This window comes from Canis lupus, chromosome 18, assembly GCF_048164855.1.
Source record: "Canis lupus baileyi chromosome 18, mCanLup2.hap1, whole genome shotgun sequence".
NCBI classification, from domain to species: Eukaryota; Metazoa; Chordata; class Mammalia; order Carnivora; family Canidae; genus Canis; species Canis lupus.
Window position 1 is genome coordinate 60,191,653 of NC_132855.1, and position 16,399 is coordinate 60,208,051.

At 42.7% G+C, this 16,399-nt stretch overlaps 1 protein-coding gene across 23 annotated transcripts in view; it reads left to right on the forward strand.

Moving 5' to 3' along the window:
• Positions 1-16,399, forward strand: part of SNAP47 (synaptosome associated protein 47) — a 51,615-nt gene that overhangs the window by 15,164 nt on the left and 20,052 nt on the right. For 20 of the 23 annotated variants that reach the window (XR_012011221.1, XR_012011211.1, XR_012011212.1 and 17 more), the window contains exons 3-4: positions 1,088-1,168; positions 12,544-13,034. Coding sequence is in view for 10 of the 23 variants with exons in the window: in XM_072784661.1 (XP_072640762.1) it covers positions 1,088-1,168; positions 12,544-13,034 (572 nt within the window). In the remaining 13 variants the exon portion in view is untranslated. The remainder of the gene's footprint in view (positions 1-1,087; positions 1,169-12,543; positions 13,035-16,399) is intronic. The other 3 variants (XM_072784657.1, XM_072784658.1, XM_072784660.1) reach the window with 1 other exon arrangement.

A 16,399-nucleotide genomic window follows, 5' to 3' on the forward strand; every position in this document is an offset into this window, starting at 1 on the left:
GCATTACAGGGATATGTATAAGCCAGTTGCCCTGTGTCAGCTGCCGGGGGACCTGCTGGCCATGAGAGACCACTGCCTAATATTGGAACTGATTTCGTTCTGTCTCTTCTCTACGTAAGTAAAGCTGGGTTAGGTATTACCCCATCCAGTGATTGACCACGTTGTGTTCTGTGGTAAATGCAGTACCAAGATGCTATGGGCAGAAGTGTTTAGAGTCCTCTCCTAAGACTGGTGACCACTATGTGGTACTCTGCTCAGCCATTTCCTTGGAAGGAGGAATGGCCAGAGGTCAACTGCATACTGCTTGACTGTGGCCAGTGGTTTGGCTGGATGTTTGGGGAATGGAGGAAACACAATTAGAAACTTCACGACAAGGAGGTCTAGAGTAGAAGTATGTGGATACACTTCTCTAGTGGGACAAGAGGCAAAGATGTAACCTGTGTGAATGCTCCACCAGTCTCTTCAGCAGAGGAGGACTGTGATAACCATGTGGATAAGATGACCTGTTCTCTGGGTACCAGTCAGCCTATTTCCCCAGCATCTCCTAACCCAGTGGGCCCATGAGCAAAGTGGCCATGGTAACAGGGATGGAAGTTATGAGGGGGCTCAGCAATGTGGACTTCAACTCACCAAGGCCAGCCTGGCCACAGCCACTGCTGCACGCCTAATCTGGAGACCCCAGTGCTGAGTCTCCAGTATGGCTCCATTCTCCAGGCTGGTGAGCCAGCTCCTTGGGGGCTGCTTGATTACATTGGACCACTTATTGTGACTCTCCTGAATGTGACAGGTCACTTTTCTCTTCCTGCTTTCAAAACTCTTTTTGCGTCTTTGAGTTTCAACACTTTATAATGTATCTCAGTGTGGATCTTTTTAAGTTTATCCTCCTGGGTGTTTGGTGAGCTTCTTGAATGTGTACGTTCATATCTTTCATCAGATTTGGGAAGTTTTCAGCCCAGTGTTTCCTCGGATTACTTTTCTGCCCCTTTCTTGTCTATCTGGGATTCCTGTAATACATTTGTGGATGCTTGATAGTGTCCCACAGATTGTTTAAGCTGTATTCATTTTTCTTTTTCTTTCTGCCTGTCAGACTGGGTAATTTCAAAGATATTACCTTCAAATTTGCTGATTCTCTGTTCTCCCTGCCCACATCTGCTGTTGAATCCCTCTGGTGAGTTTTTCATTTCAGTTATTGTATTTTTCAGCTCTAGAATTTGTTTGGTTTCTTTTCATAATTTCTGTCTTTTTACTGATATTCTTGTTTTGTTCATTTTTTTTTTATTCCTTTCAGTTATTTGTTATAGTTTCCTTTAGCTCATTGAATATATTTAAGATTTTGGTGTAACATCTTTGACAAATAATCAAAATATTAGAGTTTCCTCAGAAATGGTAATAGGCCTTGTGAATGGCCATACTTCTTTCTTTGTATGTTGTGTAATTTTTTTCTTGGAAACTATACATTCTGTTATGGTTGTGGTAACTCTGTTATGGACTAAGTATTTGTTTCCTTGATACTCATATACTGAAGTCACCCCTCATTGTGATGGTGTAAGGAAGCAGAGCCTTTCGGAGGTGATTAGGTTTAGATGAGGTCATGAGAGTGGAGCCCCCACAATGGGATAAGTGGAAGAAGCTAGAGACCTTTCTTTGCTATGTGAGGACATGGGAAGGCAGCTATCTCCAAGCCAGGGAGAGAGCTCTCCCACAAAACCAGATCTGCTGGCACCCTAATCTTAAGCTTCCCAGTCTCTATAACTGAGAAATCAGTCTGTTGCTCAGGCCATGCAGTTTGTTATTTTTTTTTTTTTAAGATTTTATTTATTCATGAGAGACAGAGAGAGTGGCAGAGACACAGGCAGAGGGAGAAGCAGGCTCTGTGCAGGGAGCCCGATGAAGGACTCAATCCCAGGACTCCGGGATCACAGCCTGAGCTGAAGGCAATCAACCACTGAGCCACCCAGGTGCCCCAGTTTGTGTTATTTTTGTTATAGCAGCCCAAGCTGACTGACTCACTCTGGAAACCTAATTCTCCTACACCTTGGGGATTGGTGGTCTTTGCTTATTGAGGATTGGGGCTGACCTTTGTGTCTTTTCCAAACTATTTTTGCAAACCATGTCTTCTTTGTTGTGTGTGATCATTGAAGTTTCTCTTGCCTTGTCTCTCCGCTCAGCTAGTGAACTGAAAAAAATCTTAGATATCTGGCTCCTGTCAAGGGAAAAGGAAATACGTCTTGTCTCTTTGAGTTCCCTCTGGCGGGAAAGCCGCTTCAGTTCATGATGTTTGAAACCTCTGTGTTGGCCTCTCCATGATAAAAAGCAGCAAAAGGGCCCCATAGAACTTCTAGAAAACAAATTTGTTTACATATATTAAAATTCTGATTATATGCTTCCTACTTCTTGGTATTCTATATCTTTCTTTAAATGAAATGAAGACAAGTTGGTTTTGATATCAGGAGTTTGCTGGAATCTAGTTGTTGAGGTAATTAGTTTGGTTGTGTTTTCACTGGCATCTATGAGTATGGCCTCAGTGCTCAGATGTTGGAAAATGGCACTGTGGAATGACAGTTGACTCTTCACAGTTGAGCCTAATGTAGCTCAGCATTTTGACAATGTTTTCCGTTGTCTTCCTGCTGTATGCTATTGCTAAGTCATGTAGGATTGTGGCTATTTTTTCCTCCCTATCCTAGATATTCTGAAGTTTTATTCTGATGTGTCTTAGATTTTTTAAAATAGCCTTCTAATTTACATACCATATGATTTACTCATTGTATGTGAACAATTCAGTGATTTTTCTTCAATTTACAGTGTTGTGTAGATATCACTATAGTCCAATTTTAGGACATTTCTGTCACTCCCACAGGTTGCCTCAAGCCCTTTGGCAGTCATTCTCTTTTCACCCTGCCCAGGTCACCACTGATCTACTCTTTCTCTGTAGTCTTCTCCTTTTTAGAGAGTTAACATACATACCATGTTTTTGGGGGTTCATCCTTGTTGTAGGATATAAGGATATACTTAAGAAGTACTTTGTTACTTCATATTTCTTCTTCTTTCTTCTTTCTTCTTTCTTTTGTTTTTAGGTAGGCTCCATGCCCAACATGGGCTTGAATTCACAACCCTGAGATCAAAGAGTCACATGTTCTACTGACTGAATCAGCCAGGTGCCTTGTTGCTTTGTATTTCTGACTAAGATTCTATTGTATTATCTATTAACATATCACATTTTGTTTATCCATTACCGATTTTGATGGATGTTTTGTTGTTTCTGCTTTGCTGCTATTATGAATAGTGCTGCTATGGACACTTGTGTACAAGTGTTCGTATGAACATTTGTTTTCATTTCCCTTGGGAGGGAAATTGCTGGGTCTCTAACATTTTGAGAAACTGACCAATTGTTTTCCAAAGTGGCTGCACCATTTTATGTCTCTGCCAGTATTGGGAAGGCTCCAGTTTCTCCACAACCTCATCAACACTTGTTATCACCAGCCTTTTTTATTATAACTCTTCTAGTGGGTGCAAGGTGGCATCTCACTGGGGTATTGATTTTCATTTTCCTAATGATAATGAGCATCTTTTCATGTGCTTTTTTTCCATATGTTTTCAGATTATTTGAGTGTTTTTTATGTTGTCGTGTTTTTATTATGGAGTTGGTAAGAATTCCTTATATATTCTGGATAGAAGTCTCTTTATGGTATATATGATTTGAAAGTATTTGCTCCCTTTCTGTGGATTGTTGTTTTACCTTTTTTTTTTTTTTAATTTTTATTTTATTTTTTTTTTATTCATGAGAGACAGAGAGAGAGAGAGAGAGAGGCAGAGACACAGGCAGAGGGAAAAGCAGGCTCCATGCAGGAAGCCTGGCATGGGACTCCATCCCAGATCTCCAGGATCACACCCTGGACTGAAGGCGGCGCTAAACCGCTGAGCCACCTGGGCTGCCCCTTTTTTTGTTTTGTTTTTAAGATTTATTTATTTTAGTCTTGGGAGGGGGAGAGACAGAGGGAGAAAGAGAGAATCTCAAGCAGACCCCTGCTGAGCACAGAGCCTGATAGGAGGCTCAATCTCACAACCCTGAGATCATGACCTGAGCCGAAATCAAGAGTCAGATATTTAACTAACTTTGCCACCCAGGTGCCTTCATTTTACTTTCTTGAAGGTATTTTTTGAAGCAGAGAACTTTAATTTTTTTTTCTCCAAGGAATCAAACACAATTTATTTTAGAACTAAATAGAACAGATTGAATAAAAGAAGTTTTGTCTTAAACTTTCCAAGTAGATATTTTCTTTTTTTTTTTTTTTTTTAAGATTTTACTTATTTATTCATGATAGACACAGGCAAAGGGAGAGGCAGGCTCTGTGTGGGGAGCCCTGTGTGGGACTCGATCCCAGGACCCCGGCATCAGGACCTGAGCCAAAGGCCACTGAGCCACCCAGGCATCCCCCAAATAGATATTTTCTCCTCAGGCTTCATGTTATCAACTTTAAGTCCCATCAGTGACCTTCATAATATTCACAAAAGATGTGCAGATTGTGTCATTTGGTTGAACAGTCGAGTTTGGAAATAACAATCTTTACACTTTTTGTGCTTAACCTTTTTTTTTTTTTTTTTTAAGTAATATCTATGCCAAACATGGGATTTGAACTCAAGACCCCAGGATCAAGAGTCACATGCTCTGCAGACTGAGCCATCCAGGTGCCCCACTTTGTACTTTAGAACAATTCTCAAAACATGTTATAATGCTCATGACTGTTCAATTAATTTTTTCTTCTTAAAATAACTTACAGCAAGAGAATCATTTATACATATTCAAAAACAGAATTCATCCATTTTCTTCTGCGTTCATGGTGGGAAAAACTTATCCAACCCAACAGATGTAGCAAAGTCTGTTTCCTATTTTGGCTTCTCTGTTTTAATGACCAGAGAAAATCCTTTGTTGTTTTTATTTTTGGTTTCAACATACTAGTACCAAATATCCTTTTCTTTTTCTTTTTTTTTTTTTATAAGATTGTATTTATTTATTCATGAGACACACACAGAGAGAGAGAGAGAGAGAGAGAGAGAGAGAGGCAGACACACAGGCAGAGGGAGAAGCAGGCTGCATGCAGGGAGCACATGAGACTCGATCCCAGGACTCCAGGATCAAGCCCTGAGCCGAAGGCAGATGCTTTAACTGCTTAGCCCCCCAGGCATCCCAACATTGATCTTTTCCATTCAAAAAATCAGCATTTCAGAGCTTTGCAGTTTCCCACCTTCAGACACTGCCAAGGGGACTTCCCTCCCTGGAGCATACCATGGGACCAGGGCAGAAAACTGTGGCATTCTTGTGCCCAGGCTCTCTTCGTAGCTGCGTCCTCAGCTCCTCCTTGGGATGCTGGGACACCAGGGCCTGACTGCATCACCTCCTGCGCCTGTAGCCCTGCTCTGGCTGCCTGATGAGATCCAGTGTATCTGTTTTTCTTTTGTCACTTGCCTTTGATGTCCTACATGATTCATTGCCTAGTCCAAAGTCATAGAGGTTTACTCTTTTTTAGCCTTTCTGTTTAGGTCTGTGATCCACTTGGAGTTCATAGCATGAGAAATGGGTCCAACTTCTTTTCTTTGTGTGTAGATATCCAGTGGTCTCAGCAATATCTCACTGTTTCCCCCATTGAATTGTCTTGTCATCCTTGTTGGAGACCAGTTGACCCTAATGTAAAGGTTTGTTTCTGGACTGAGTTCTATCAATAATCCATGTGTGTGACCTTATGGCAGTACCACACCATCTTTATTTCTGTAGCTTCATAGTAAGCTTTGCACTCAGGTAGTGGGAACTCCACCAATCTTTTTCAAGATTGTTTTGGCTATTCTGGGTCCCTTGCATTTCTGTATGAATTTTAGGATCAACTAGCTAGTTTCTGCACAAGAGCTAGCTGGGATTTTGATAGAAATTGGATAGAATCTGGAGCAGTTTTGCCATCCTAGCAATGTAATTATTAGTGTATAAAAACACTTAAATCTGCTATTTTATTTTTTGATACTTATTCCCTCTGTTCATTTCTTTTCTCCCCCCTGCCTCCTGTAGGTTACCTGAATATTATTTCAGATTGCATTGTGACTTACCTACACTGTTTTGAATGTTATCTCCTTACATAGATTCTTCATCTTCATCGCTCTCAGTATTACATTATATATGCATAATTGGTTCCAGGGTGCTGGTGGTTGGCATTTTACCAGATTGAGGACTATGTAGAAACCTAACCTGTCTTTATGTCTTTATGTCGCTTTACCCTGCCTGATTCATAGAAAGGATGTATAAGTTAATTATCTCTTGACTTCGTTTGCCTACTTGAGAACCACATCAGTGTTGTAATTTTTACTTCAAATGCCATACATATTTTAGCCAGCTCAAGAGGAAAAAAAAAAGTCTGTTTTATTTCCCTATATTTTTACTCTGTTTTTCTACCCTCCTTCCTGATGTTCCAGGATTCCTGCCCTCAGTGATTCCTTTCTGATTCATCCATTTCTTTGAGACATTCTTTTAGGGCACACCTACTAGCAGCAGTTTCTTTGTGGGTTTTCTTCCTCTGAGAATAATTAAATTTCCTCTTTATTCCTGAAGAAAAGTTTCACTCAATATGGAATTTTGAAGTGACAGTTCTTTTCTTGGAGCACTGAAAACCATTGTGCCACTTCTTTCCAGCCTCCATGGTTTCTGACAAGCATGTTATCATTGGAATTGGTTTCCTCCTGTAGGTGAATCTCTCCTACTGCTGTCAAGATCTTTTGTCTATTTAACATCAGTTCACAGTAATTTTTTTGATTTTATGCTATGTGGGTCTAATGAGGTTTTATTTTTTTGAATCTATGGGCTTATATATTTTTGCTTGATTTGGGAAATGGTCAGATTTGTTTGAACGGTTTTCTGGCCCTACCCTCTCTCTCTCCTCCAGCTGGAGTACTGGTGATACGAATGTTCAGTTTTGGGTTTGTTGTCATTGTTTTTAGTATTTTTCTCTCTGTTGTTCGCATGGGTAATTTCTATTCTTTGATCTTTAATTTCATGGATTCTTTTATCATCTCATGCAGCAGTTTACATCTACCCATTTTTTATATCAGTTATTATATTTCTAAGTTCAAAAATTCCCAGGTACTTTATTGTTTCTTCTGTTTCTCTGCTAAGACTTTCTGGTTCTTAATCTATTTCCAGCATGTCCATAATAGCTTATGGAAATACTTTTATGACAGTGCTTTAGAATCTTTGTCGAGTAAGTCCATCGTTTCATCCTAGTTTTGGCATTTGCTTACGTTTTTAATCTCAGTGGAGATTTTCCTGGTTCTTGGCATTGTAAGTAATTCTTCATTGTATCTTGGACATTTTGGGTATTAAGACTCTGGATATTATTTTTCTGTTTTTGCAGAGCTTTCCCTGACATGGCATCCCAGGAGTAAGAAGCTGATTCCTCTTGGGGTGCCTGGGTGACTCCGTCCATTAAGTGTCCAACTCTTGATCTTGGCTCAGGTTGTGATCACAGGCTTGTGAGATCAAGTCCCACATTCAGCTCCATGGTGAGTGTGGAGCCTGCTTGAGATTCTCTCCCTCCCTCCTCCACTGTCTGTCTTTCTCTCAAAAAAAAAAAAAAAAAAAAAAAAAACTGATTCCTCTTACTGCCATGTGAGGGTCAGAGCCCTCATTTCCCCATTTGGCCCTTGTTCGTGCCTTGGGGTAGGTACAGACACCTGTTGCTGCTGGCTGGGAGTGGGATTTTTTGCTTCTTCACCACTGTGCCCTAGCTGGGAGAATTAGGGAGGTCTTGTTACCGTCCCCCTCTACGGACTGGTAAGGTTTCCCTTGTTGCCCCTGGCCTTTCATGTGGTGTTCTCTACCACCATCCCACTTAGGGGAAGGAACCCTAGTGCAGCCAGGTAATGGTGGATGTCGAGGTGGCTCAGGTACCTTTTCTGACACTGTTCCAGTTAGGGGAAGGCATCCATGCCCCTTTTTTTGCATTGAAGTTTAGTTGACAATGTTCCATTAATTTCAGATGTATGTTGTAGTGATTTGGCAAGTTTATACTTAATGCTATGCTCACCACACATGTAACTACCATCTGTCACCAGAGACACTAGTACAATACCATTGACCATATTCCCTATGCTGTGCCTTTCGTCCCCATGACTTATTCATTCCATAACTGGAAGCCGGTAATACCCCATCCCCTTCATCCATTTTGCCCCTTCCCCAGGCCCCATCCCCTTCAGCAGCCAACAGTTCTCTGTATTTACAGGTCTGTTTCTGCTTTTTTGTTTGTTTTATTTATTTGCTTATTCTACATATAAGTGAAGTCATGTAGTGTTTGTCTTTCTGTCTTATTTCACTCAGCATAATACACTCTAGCTCCATCCACATTGTTACAAATGGCAAGGTTTCGTTCTTTTTTGTGACTAAGTAATATTCCTGTGTGTGTGTGTGTGAGAGCGCGCGCTTCATTATTCATTCATGTATGGAGACCCTTGGGTTGTTTGGCTACATAGTTTGGCTACAGTAAACATAGGGGTGCATATATCTTTATCGCTAGTGTTTTTATTTTCTTTAGGTAAATACCCAGTAGTGGAATTATTGGATCATATGGCAATTCTATTTTTAATTTTTGAGGACCCTCCATACTGTTTTCCAGAGTGCCTGCACCAGTTTGCCCACCAACTGTATAAGAGGGTTCCCCTTTCAACACATCCTCACCAACACCTGTTGTTTCTGTGTTGTTAATTTTAGCCATTCTGACAGGTATGAGGTGATATCTCTCTTTTTTATATAATAAATTTATTTTTTATTGGTGTTTAATTTGCCAACATACAGAATAACACCCAGTGCTCATCCCGTCAAGTGGCCCCCTCAGTGCCCGTCACCCATTCACCCCCACCCCCCGCCCTCCTCCCCTTCCACCACCCCTAGTTCGTTTCCCAGAGTTAGGAGTGTTGTGGTTTTGGTTTGTATTTCCCTGATGGTGAGTGATGTTTAGATCTTTTCACGTCTCTTGGCCACATGGATGTCTTCTTTGGAAAAATGCCTATTCAGATCCTCTGCCCATTTTTTAATTCAATTGCTTGTTTGTTTTGGTGATTAATTGTATAAGTTCTTTATATATTTTGGATATTAATCCCTTATCAGATGTATCATTTGCAAATATCTTTTTCCATTCAGTAGGTTGGCTTTTTGTTTTGTCAGTGATGATTTCCTTTGCTGTGCATAAGCTTTTTTTTTTTTTAAGATTTTATTTATTTATTAATGAGAGACAGAGAGAGAGAGACAGAAACATAAACAGAGGGAGAAGCAGGCTCCCTGTGGGGAGCCCGATGTGGGACTCAATCCAAGGACCCGAGGATCACGACCTGAGTCAAAGGCAGACGCTCAACTGCTGAGCCACCCAAGTGCCCAGTATAGAAGATTTTTATTTTGATGTAGTCCCAACAGTTTGTTTTCACTTTTGTTTCCATTGCCTAAAGAGACAGTTCCGTATGTTACTAAGGCTAAAGTCCAGGCAATTACTATATACGTTTTCTTTTAGGAGCTTTATGGATTCAAGTCCCATATTTAAGCCATTAATCTATTTTGAGCTTATTTTTGTGTGTGGTGTAAGAAAGAGTCCTGTTTCATTCTTTTGCATGTGGCTGTCTAGTTTTACCAACACCATTGTTGAAAAGACTGTCCTTTCCCTGTTGTATATTCTTGCCTCTTTTGTCATAGATTGACCATGAAAGTGTGGATGTGCTTCTGGGCTTTCAATTCTTTTCCTTTGATCTGTGTGTGTTTTTGTGCCAGTACTGTACTGTTTGATAACTACAGCTTTGTAGTATATCCTGAAATCTGGGATTATGATACCTCCAGCTTTGTTCTTATTTCTCAAGATCACTTTGGCTAGTTGAGGTTTTTTGTGGTTCCATACAAATTTTATAATTACTTTTTCTAGCTCTGTGAAAAATGCATTTGGTATTTTGAAAGGGATTTCATTAAATCTGTAGATTGTGTTAGGTAGTATGGACATTTTAACAATATTAATCCTTCCAATCCATGAGCATAGTATTTATTTCCATTTGTTTGTGTCATGTTCAGTTTATCAATATCTGATAGGTTTCAGAGTACAAGTGTTTCACTTCCTTGGTTAAATTTAACCCTAAGGTATTTATTATTTTTGGTACATTTATAAATGGGATTTTGCCAAATTTCTCTTGCTGCCAGTTTGTTATGAGTATTCATATTCTTTTTCCTTTTTTTACGATTTATTTATTTAACTGAGAGACAGCATGAGCACAAGCAGGGGGAAGCAGAGGGCAGAGGAAGAAGCAGACTCCCCACTGAGCAGAGAGCCAGGTGCAGGGCTTAATCCCAGGACCTTAGGATCATGTCCTAAGCCAAAAGCAGGCGCTTAACCAACTGAACCACCAGCTACCCTGTGTATTCATATTCTTAAACTACTTCTTGCTTCAATTTTAGAAGGTTGGGTCTTTTAAATATGTTGTCTACTTACTGTTGTCCCAATCATCAGTGTAAAGCTCGGTATGATATTCCCTAGAAGCCTTTCAAGGGCTAAAGTATCTATGGTGAAACCTCTGTTTTTATTCCTAATATTGATAATATGCATTTTCTTTGTTTTTTTCTTGATCATTTCTTGTAAGGGTTTAATTATTTTAATTACTTCGAAGAGGGGCACCTGGGTGGCTCAGTGATTGAGCATCTACCTTTGGCTCAGGGCATTATACTGGGGTCCTGGGATCAAGTCCCACATCGGGCTCCCCGCAGGGAGCCTGCTTCTCCCTATGCCTGTGTCTTGCTTCTCTTTGTGAGTCTCTCATGAACAAATAAAATCTTTTTTTTTTTTTTTTAAGATTTTACTTATTTATGCATGAGAGACACACAGACACAGAGACACAGGAGACAGAGAAGCAGGCTCCATGCAGGGAGCGCGACTTGGGACTTGATCCTTGGTCTCCAGGACCAGGCCCTGGGCCGAAGGTGGCGCTAAACCGCTGAGCCACCGAGGCTGCCCTCATGAATAAATAAAATCTTTAAAAAATAATAAAATTACTTCAAAGAACCAACTTTTGGCTTTGTTCATTTTTTCTTTTTTCAATTTCATTGATTTCTGCTTTTGCTTCTTCTTTGGGTTTAATTTATAACTTTTTGCAACAGAAGCTTAAGTCACTTATTTTAAACCTAAGAAGTTTTCAAATGCGTGCATTGAGAGCCATAAATTTTACTCAAGACTGCTCCATTTGCATCCAGCCATTTCCTGCGTATTATTTGGTTTTATTCATTTCAGATATTTTCTGATTCCCTTTATTTAGAATTGTGCTTAATCTCCAAATATTTGAGGATTTTCTACTAATCTGTTATTTCATTTCTTTGGGGACAGAGGGTACGCTCTGTAGGATTTCAATACTTGAAATTTATTGAGATGTGTTATGGTCTTTTTCTTAATCTTCTGAGTACACTTTAAAAGAGTGTACATTCAGCAGTTGGGTGATGTTTCAATAAATATCAGTCAGGCTGAGTGGATTAAATAGTGTTTATATTCTTATTAATCATTTTTGTCTTCTTGCTGTGTTAATTATGGAGGAAAACATATTAAAATCTACAACTGTGATTATCTATTTCTCCTTTTAGTTTTGTTAATTTTTGCTTAATGAATTTTGAAATTTTGTTAGATATATGTTTTAGAATTGTATTTTTTTTTCAAATTGACTCTCTTACTATTATGCATTGCCTGTCTTTATTCCTGATAACACCCCTTATCTTAGAGTTTACTTTTGGCACAATCTATCTTTTTCCCAATCCATTTGCTTTTGATGTGTCTGTGTCCTTATATTTCAGCGTCTCTTGTGAACAAGATATAGCTGTAGTTTATTGGTTTATGTCTTTAATCCAGGATGACAATACACCTTTAAATTAGAGGATTTAGTCTATTTATGTTTAGTATAATTACTAATATGGCTGAGTCTAACTCTACCATCTTGATATTTATTTTTTGTTTATATCATTTGGTCCTTCTTCCTTTGCTTTTCCTTTCCTGCTTCCATTTTTTTCAGCACAAGGTAGATCTCTTGGTGTTATTTGCAGTTATTTTATAGTGTTGCCATCCACTGTGGTAGCCACTAGCCACATGTAGTTAAGTTTAAAATCAGTCCCTTATTATATCAGCCACACTCCAGGGACCCAGTAGCCACATGTGCTTGTTACCACATTAGACAGGACAGATTCCTGCAGATTGAGGTCAGGATTTATTTTGAGTCAGAATTAGCTAGGGCCCAGGGTGAAAAGGGCAACATTTCTAGTCAGAAGATGTGTGTTTCTGTTGTGTGTTTACTATTGACGGCTTTGTAGTCTGTAAGCCTAAGAGATCTGCTCTTAGCCTCAGTTTTCTTTTCTAAAACACGCAGGTAGTAATTCCTGCTCTTTGCTTCATGGTGTGCTTGTGGAAAAGAACACTATAAAATGGTTAGCTGCTTTATGAACCCTAAGGCAGTTTTGAAGAAAACATTCAAACTCAGTTAACTGTGTTTCGTTTGGTCTTTTAGGTTGCTGACGGAGCTGGAGTCCCCTTCTTGGTGGCCATTTAGTTCCAAGCTTTGGAAGATGCCAGCAGAAACAAACCCCAAGGAAAGCACCTCAATGGCTAGTCCCAAAGTTCTTGGAAAAGAAGGGGTAGTGGTCCGAATTCCTGCTGTTATCTCCCAGGGGAATGCATCTCATGTTAAAGCAGGAAGTCTCACCATCCTTGTGTCTGGGTTGGAAATCCATGACTCCTGTTCTTTGCTCATGCACAGATTCGAAAGAGAAGATATAGATGACATTAAGGTTCACACGCCTTATGAGATTAGCATCCGACAGCGGTTCATTGGGAGGCCAGACATAGCTTATCGCCTGATATCTGCCAAGATGTCAGAGGCTATCCCCATTTTGGAGGTGCAGTTCAGCAAGAAGATGGAGCTGTTAGAAGATGCCTTGATGCCCAGAAGTGCCAGATCGTCTTCCCCAATAGAGAAGGGCTGCTCAGTCTGGCAGGCGGGTAAGTGAGCGTTGGCATTTGGAGTGTGCCTCCTTCTCCAAACTTGCAGTCAGAACGTAGCATGCCTGGGGTACACTGTTCACTTGTGTCACTTGGAGCAGCTGCTGATTTCTCTGCAGCAGTGACTGTCCATGTGTTTGTGAATGAAAACAACTTAGTACTTGCCATCTCAGAGTGTGTAAATCCCAGAGCTCAGGTTTATCACCCACTGAGTGCTATGTGGGTTTCCCCGGAGGGCAGGAGGGCTTGATGGCCCTTTCAGATCAGAGGCAGGCTCCAAGTTAGGCATTTCCCCCTTTCCTCTGTGTGACCGGCCTGCCCTGGCAGGCATCCAGTCCCTCCACCCCTGACCTCAGCCTCAATCAGGGTCATCTCAGCCTGCCTTCTGGGTACCTGTTTAAGAAATCAGAATCTCTGAGAACTGCAGCATAGTTTTTGTAGGTTTGCAGGCCTCCCCTAGTGGGGAGTGTGTGGCATTGGGCGTGGCCCTGGAGGTTGAGAGAGTCCCAGGTCCAAGCCCCAGCCTTGCCTGGGGCAGCCTGGGGTCATCTGACTTGTCAGTTTGCCATCCAGATGGTGTCAGGTAGCATCTCGCTGGTGCCTTTATTTTCATGTCTATCATTGATTGTGATGTGGAACATCTGACGCTCCTTATTTGCTTTCTGGCTTCACACATTTTTCTCTGTGGATTGTGTGGCTTTGTTGTTGTTGTTGTTGTTGTTGTTGTTTTCCACTGTGCTGTTTATTTTTTGTGATTTGTAGGAGCTCCTCACATGTAGGTTTGCATCCTTTCTTGGCTCTAGAGGCTACCAGTACCTCTGCCAGACCGTCATTCTCCGTTACAGAAATCCTTAATTTTGCTATGGTCTAATCTAGCATTTTTCCTATTAAGTTTGTTTTAGAGCCCAGCTAAAGAAATCCCAAAGTCATAAAATACCATATTTCTTAATGCTAGCATTATAGGTGACCTGTGTCTGCATTATAATGATTTTTCTAACAGCCTAGTAGTCTCTTCTTATTAACTTTGATTGCCGGACATCTGTTACAGTTAGAGAAGTGTTTGTTACGGTTCTGGTTTCTTTTTGCTCTGAAGTGATTGATTTCAGCACTAATATGTAACCTGTTTCCCTAACACATGAACATTTCTAGATGGCTTCAAGTTTCAAAAGAAATATACCTGAAGATAGATCTGGTCCCATAAGCACCAAAATGTAAAAACTTCATTTAAAAACTTATTTCCTTAGCATTTCCAGATTTTTCTTTGGCCCCTCTCTCAAGGCAGGACTGAGAAGGGTGGGCAATGCCACGAGCCTAAGACTCTGAGCAGGTCAGGCCGTTGGCCACCCCTTGCCCCCACACTGCTGTTTTCCTGTGGGAGGGGCCAGGCAGTGGGAGGAAGAGACTCAGGGCTTCTGGGTCCCAATGCAGAGTGCCTCCAGCCATTGCTTCTGCTGCTGCTGAACCAGAACTCCCTGCGCCAGGCGTAGTGCCAGGCACCCACAGTCCCTGTTCTCATGGAGCTCCGCCTGGTGGTTTCAGAGAAGGGGCATGGCACAGAATGTCCCATGTAGGGGGCAGCTGTGAGCACACGTGGCACAGAGTGTGGCACTGTGCAGGGGAGAAGAGGCTTGCTGGGCCCTGACCCCACGTGTCCAGGTGCAGACAGGGCTGGAGGGGAAAAGGAGGTGCATGCCAGGGCCTCTGTGGCCGTCGTCTGGCTGCAGGAAGCTAGGTGAGTACAGACTCCGCAGGGCCCGCCCTCAGGAAGGGTACAGGCCAAGGCTGCTGACCACAGGCCGAATGTCTTCTTCCTCAGGGAAGCCACAGACAGTTTCCCTCACCTAAAGTCAGCTGGGGCTGGGCCTCCACCACCTCTGCAGACACCTTCCCAGCAACACCTAGATTCGGGGTGGCTCGCATGACGGGGTGTGTGGCCTCGCCTGTCACAGTCAGGGACTGTGTGTGTGGAATGAGTGGAACCACAACCAGGATGACATATGGGTTTTCATCCTGCGCTCAGCCCACTTCAGCCTCTGGCTGGGTTCCCGCAGGAGGTCTGCGTCTGCACGGAGCAAGAGGGGCCGTCCTCCCGTGGTGAGGCCACCCCATCCCAAGGAGTTTATGCAGAGGGGAGCTGGGGAAGAGGCCAGCATGTGGGCTTGTGAGCAGCACCATGTCTGGCTTGCTGGGACCTCTGCAGGAGGCCTGGGCAGCCCTCTCTGTCGCCCCTGATGGTGTTTGCCAGCACCTGTGTTTTCACTGTCCCAGGGTGGAAAGTACAGAAGCAGTGGAGGTGGAAACCATGACTTGACATCTCAGAAATGTACTCCTCTTCTCCAGGAGCAGTGTTGGTAGAACGGGTGACCAGCAGGTGGCAGCGTCACCACAGCACCCATGTTTGCCTGGAGTCCCTGTCTGGAAGAACTTTCCAGAGACCTCCAGTCATGTGAAGTGCCGGTGGCCCAGCCAGCAGCCAGCCACAGCGGTCTCCTGGGCTTCGGGGGTGGGGAATGACACAGGGAATGCCCCCTGGGGCGAAGCCATGCAGAGTCCATGTGTGTTCACACAGCATCTTTAAAGGACTCTTTACGTCCTGGAGTATTTCAGACATGAGGAGGAGCTAGGAGGCTGGTACAGACCCCGATATTCCCCTGCCTTGCCATTCTCATCGTCACAGCGCACACGCATGTGTGCATACAGCATCACTCTGTGAAGTCTCAGTTCTGTCCAGGTTCTCTCGCACTCACTGTCCAGAACCGCATCTGGAACCCTCGTGCTGGGGGGCGACTCCCTGGGCCCCCCTGGCCCTGACGGTCTTGACGGCCTGTAGGAGTGCTGCCGAGGTTTCCTATGTCTCCCAGTTGTGCTTCACCCGTGTTTTCTCAGGGTCCTGGGGTAATGGGTTTCAGGAAGATGACTTCAGAGCATAGCCCACGCGTGGCCTTTTATCTTTTTGGTACTTATTTTTGTCTCTGTTGTTTGCTGACTGCCATATTCTGAGAGAAGCCTTCTCTGGCCCCCTGATTAAGAGACCTCCAGTTACCTGCCCTACACTTGCTCTCGGCACTGCTACCCTCTGGTTGGCTGTTGTGCTTTCACACTGGGGCATGCGCTCTGTCCTCACCAGACACAAGTTGTCTCTTCATGACCACGTCTCCAGCACCCAGAAGAGGCCCGGGCATCCAGGGCCACACGTCTGTGAGACAGTAATACATGTCTGGGGCACTGATACCCAGTGCAGGACTACTCATTGAAGACTTGGGCTTCAGACAGTGGAGTTCAGTGCCAGGACGTGGCACCACACTGACCACAGGCACACCCCCCACCCGCATGGTCACTAGGACGCAGGCACCACGCTGACCACT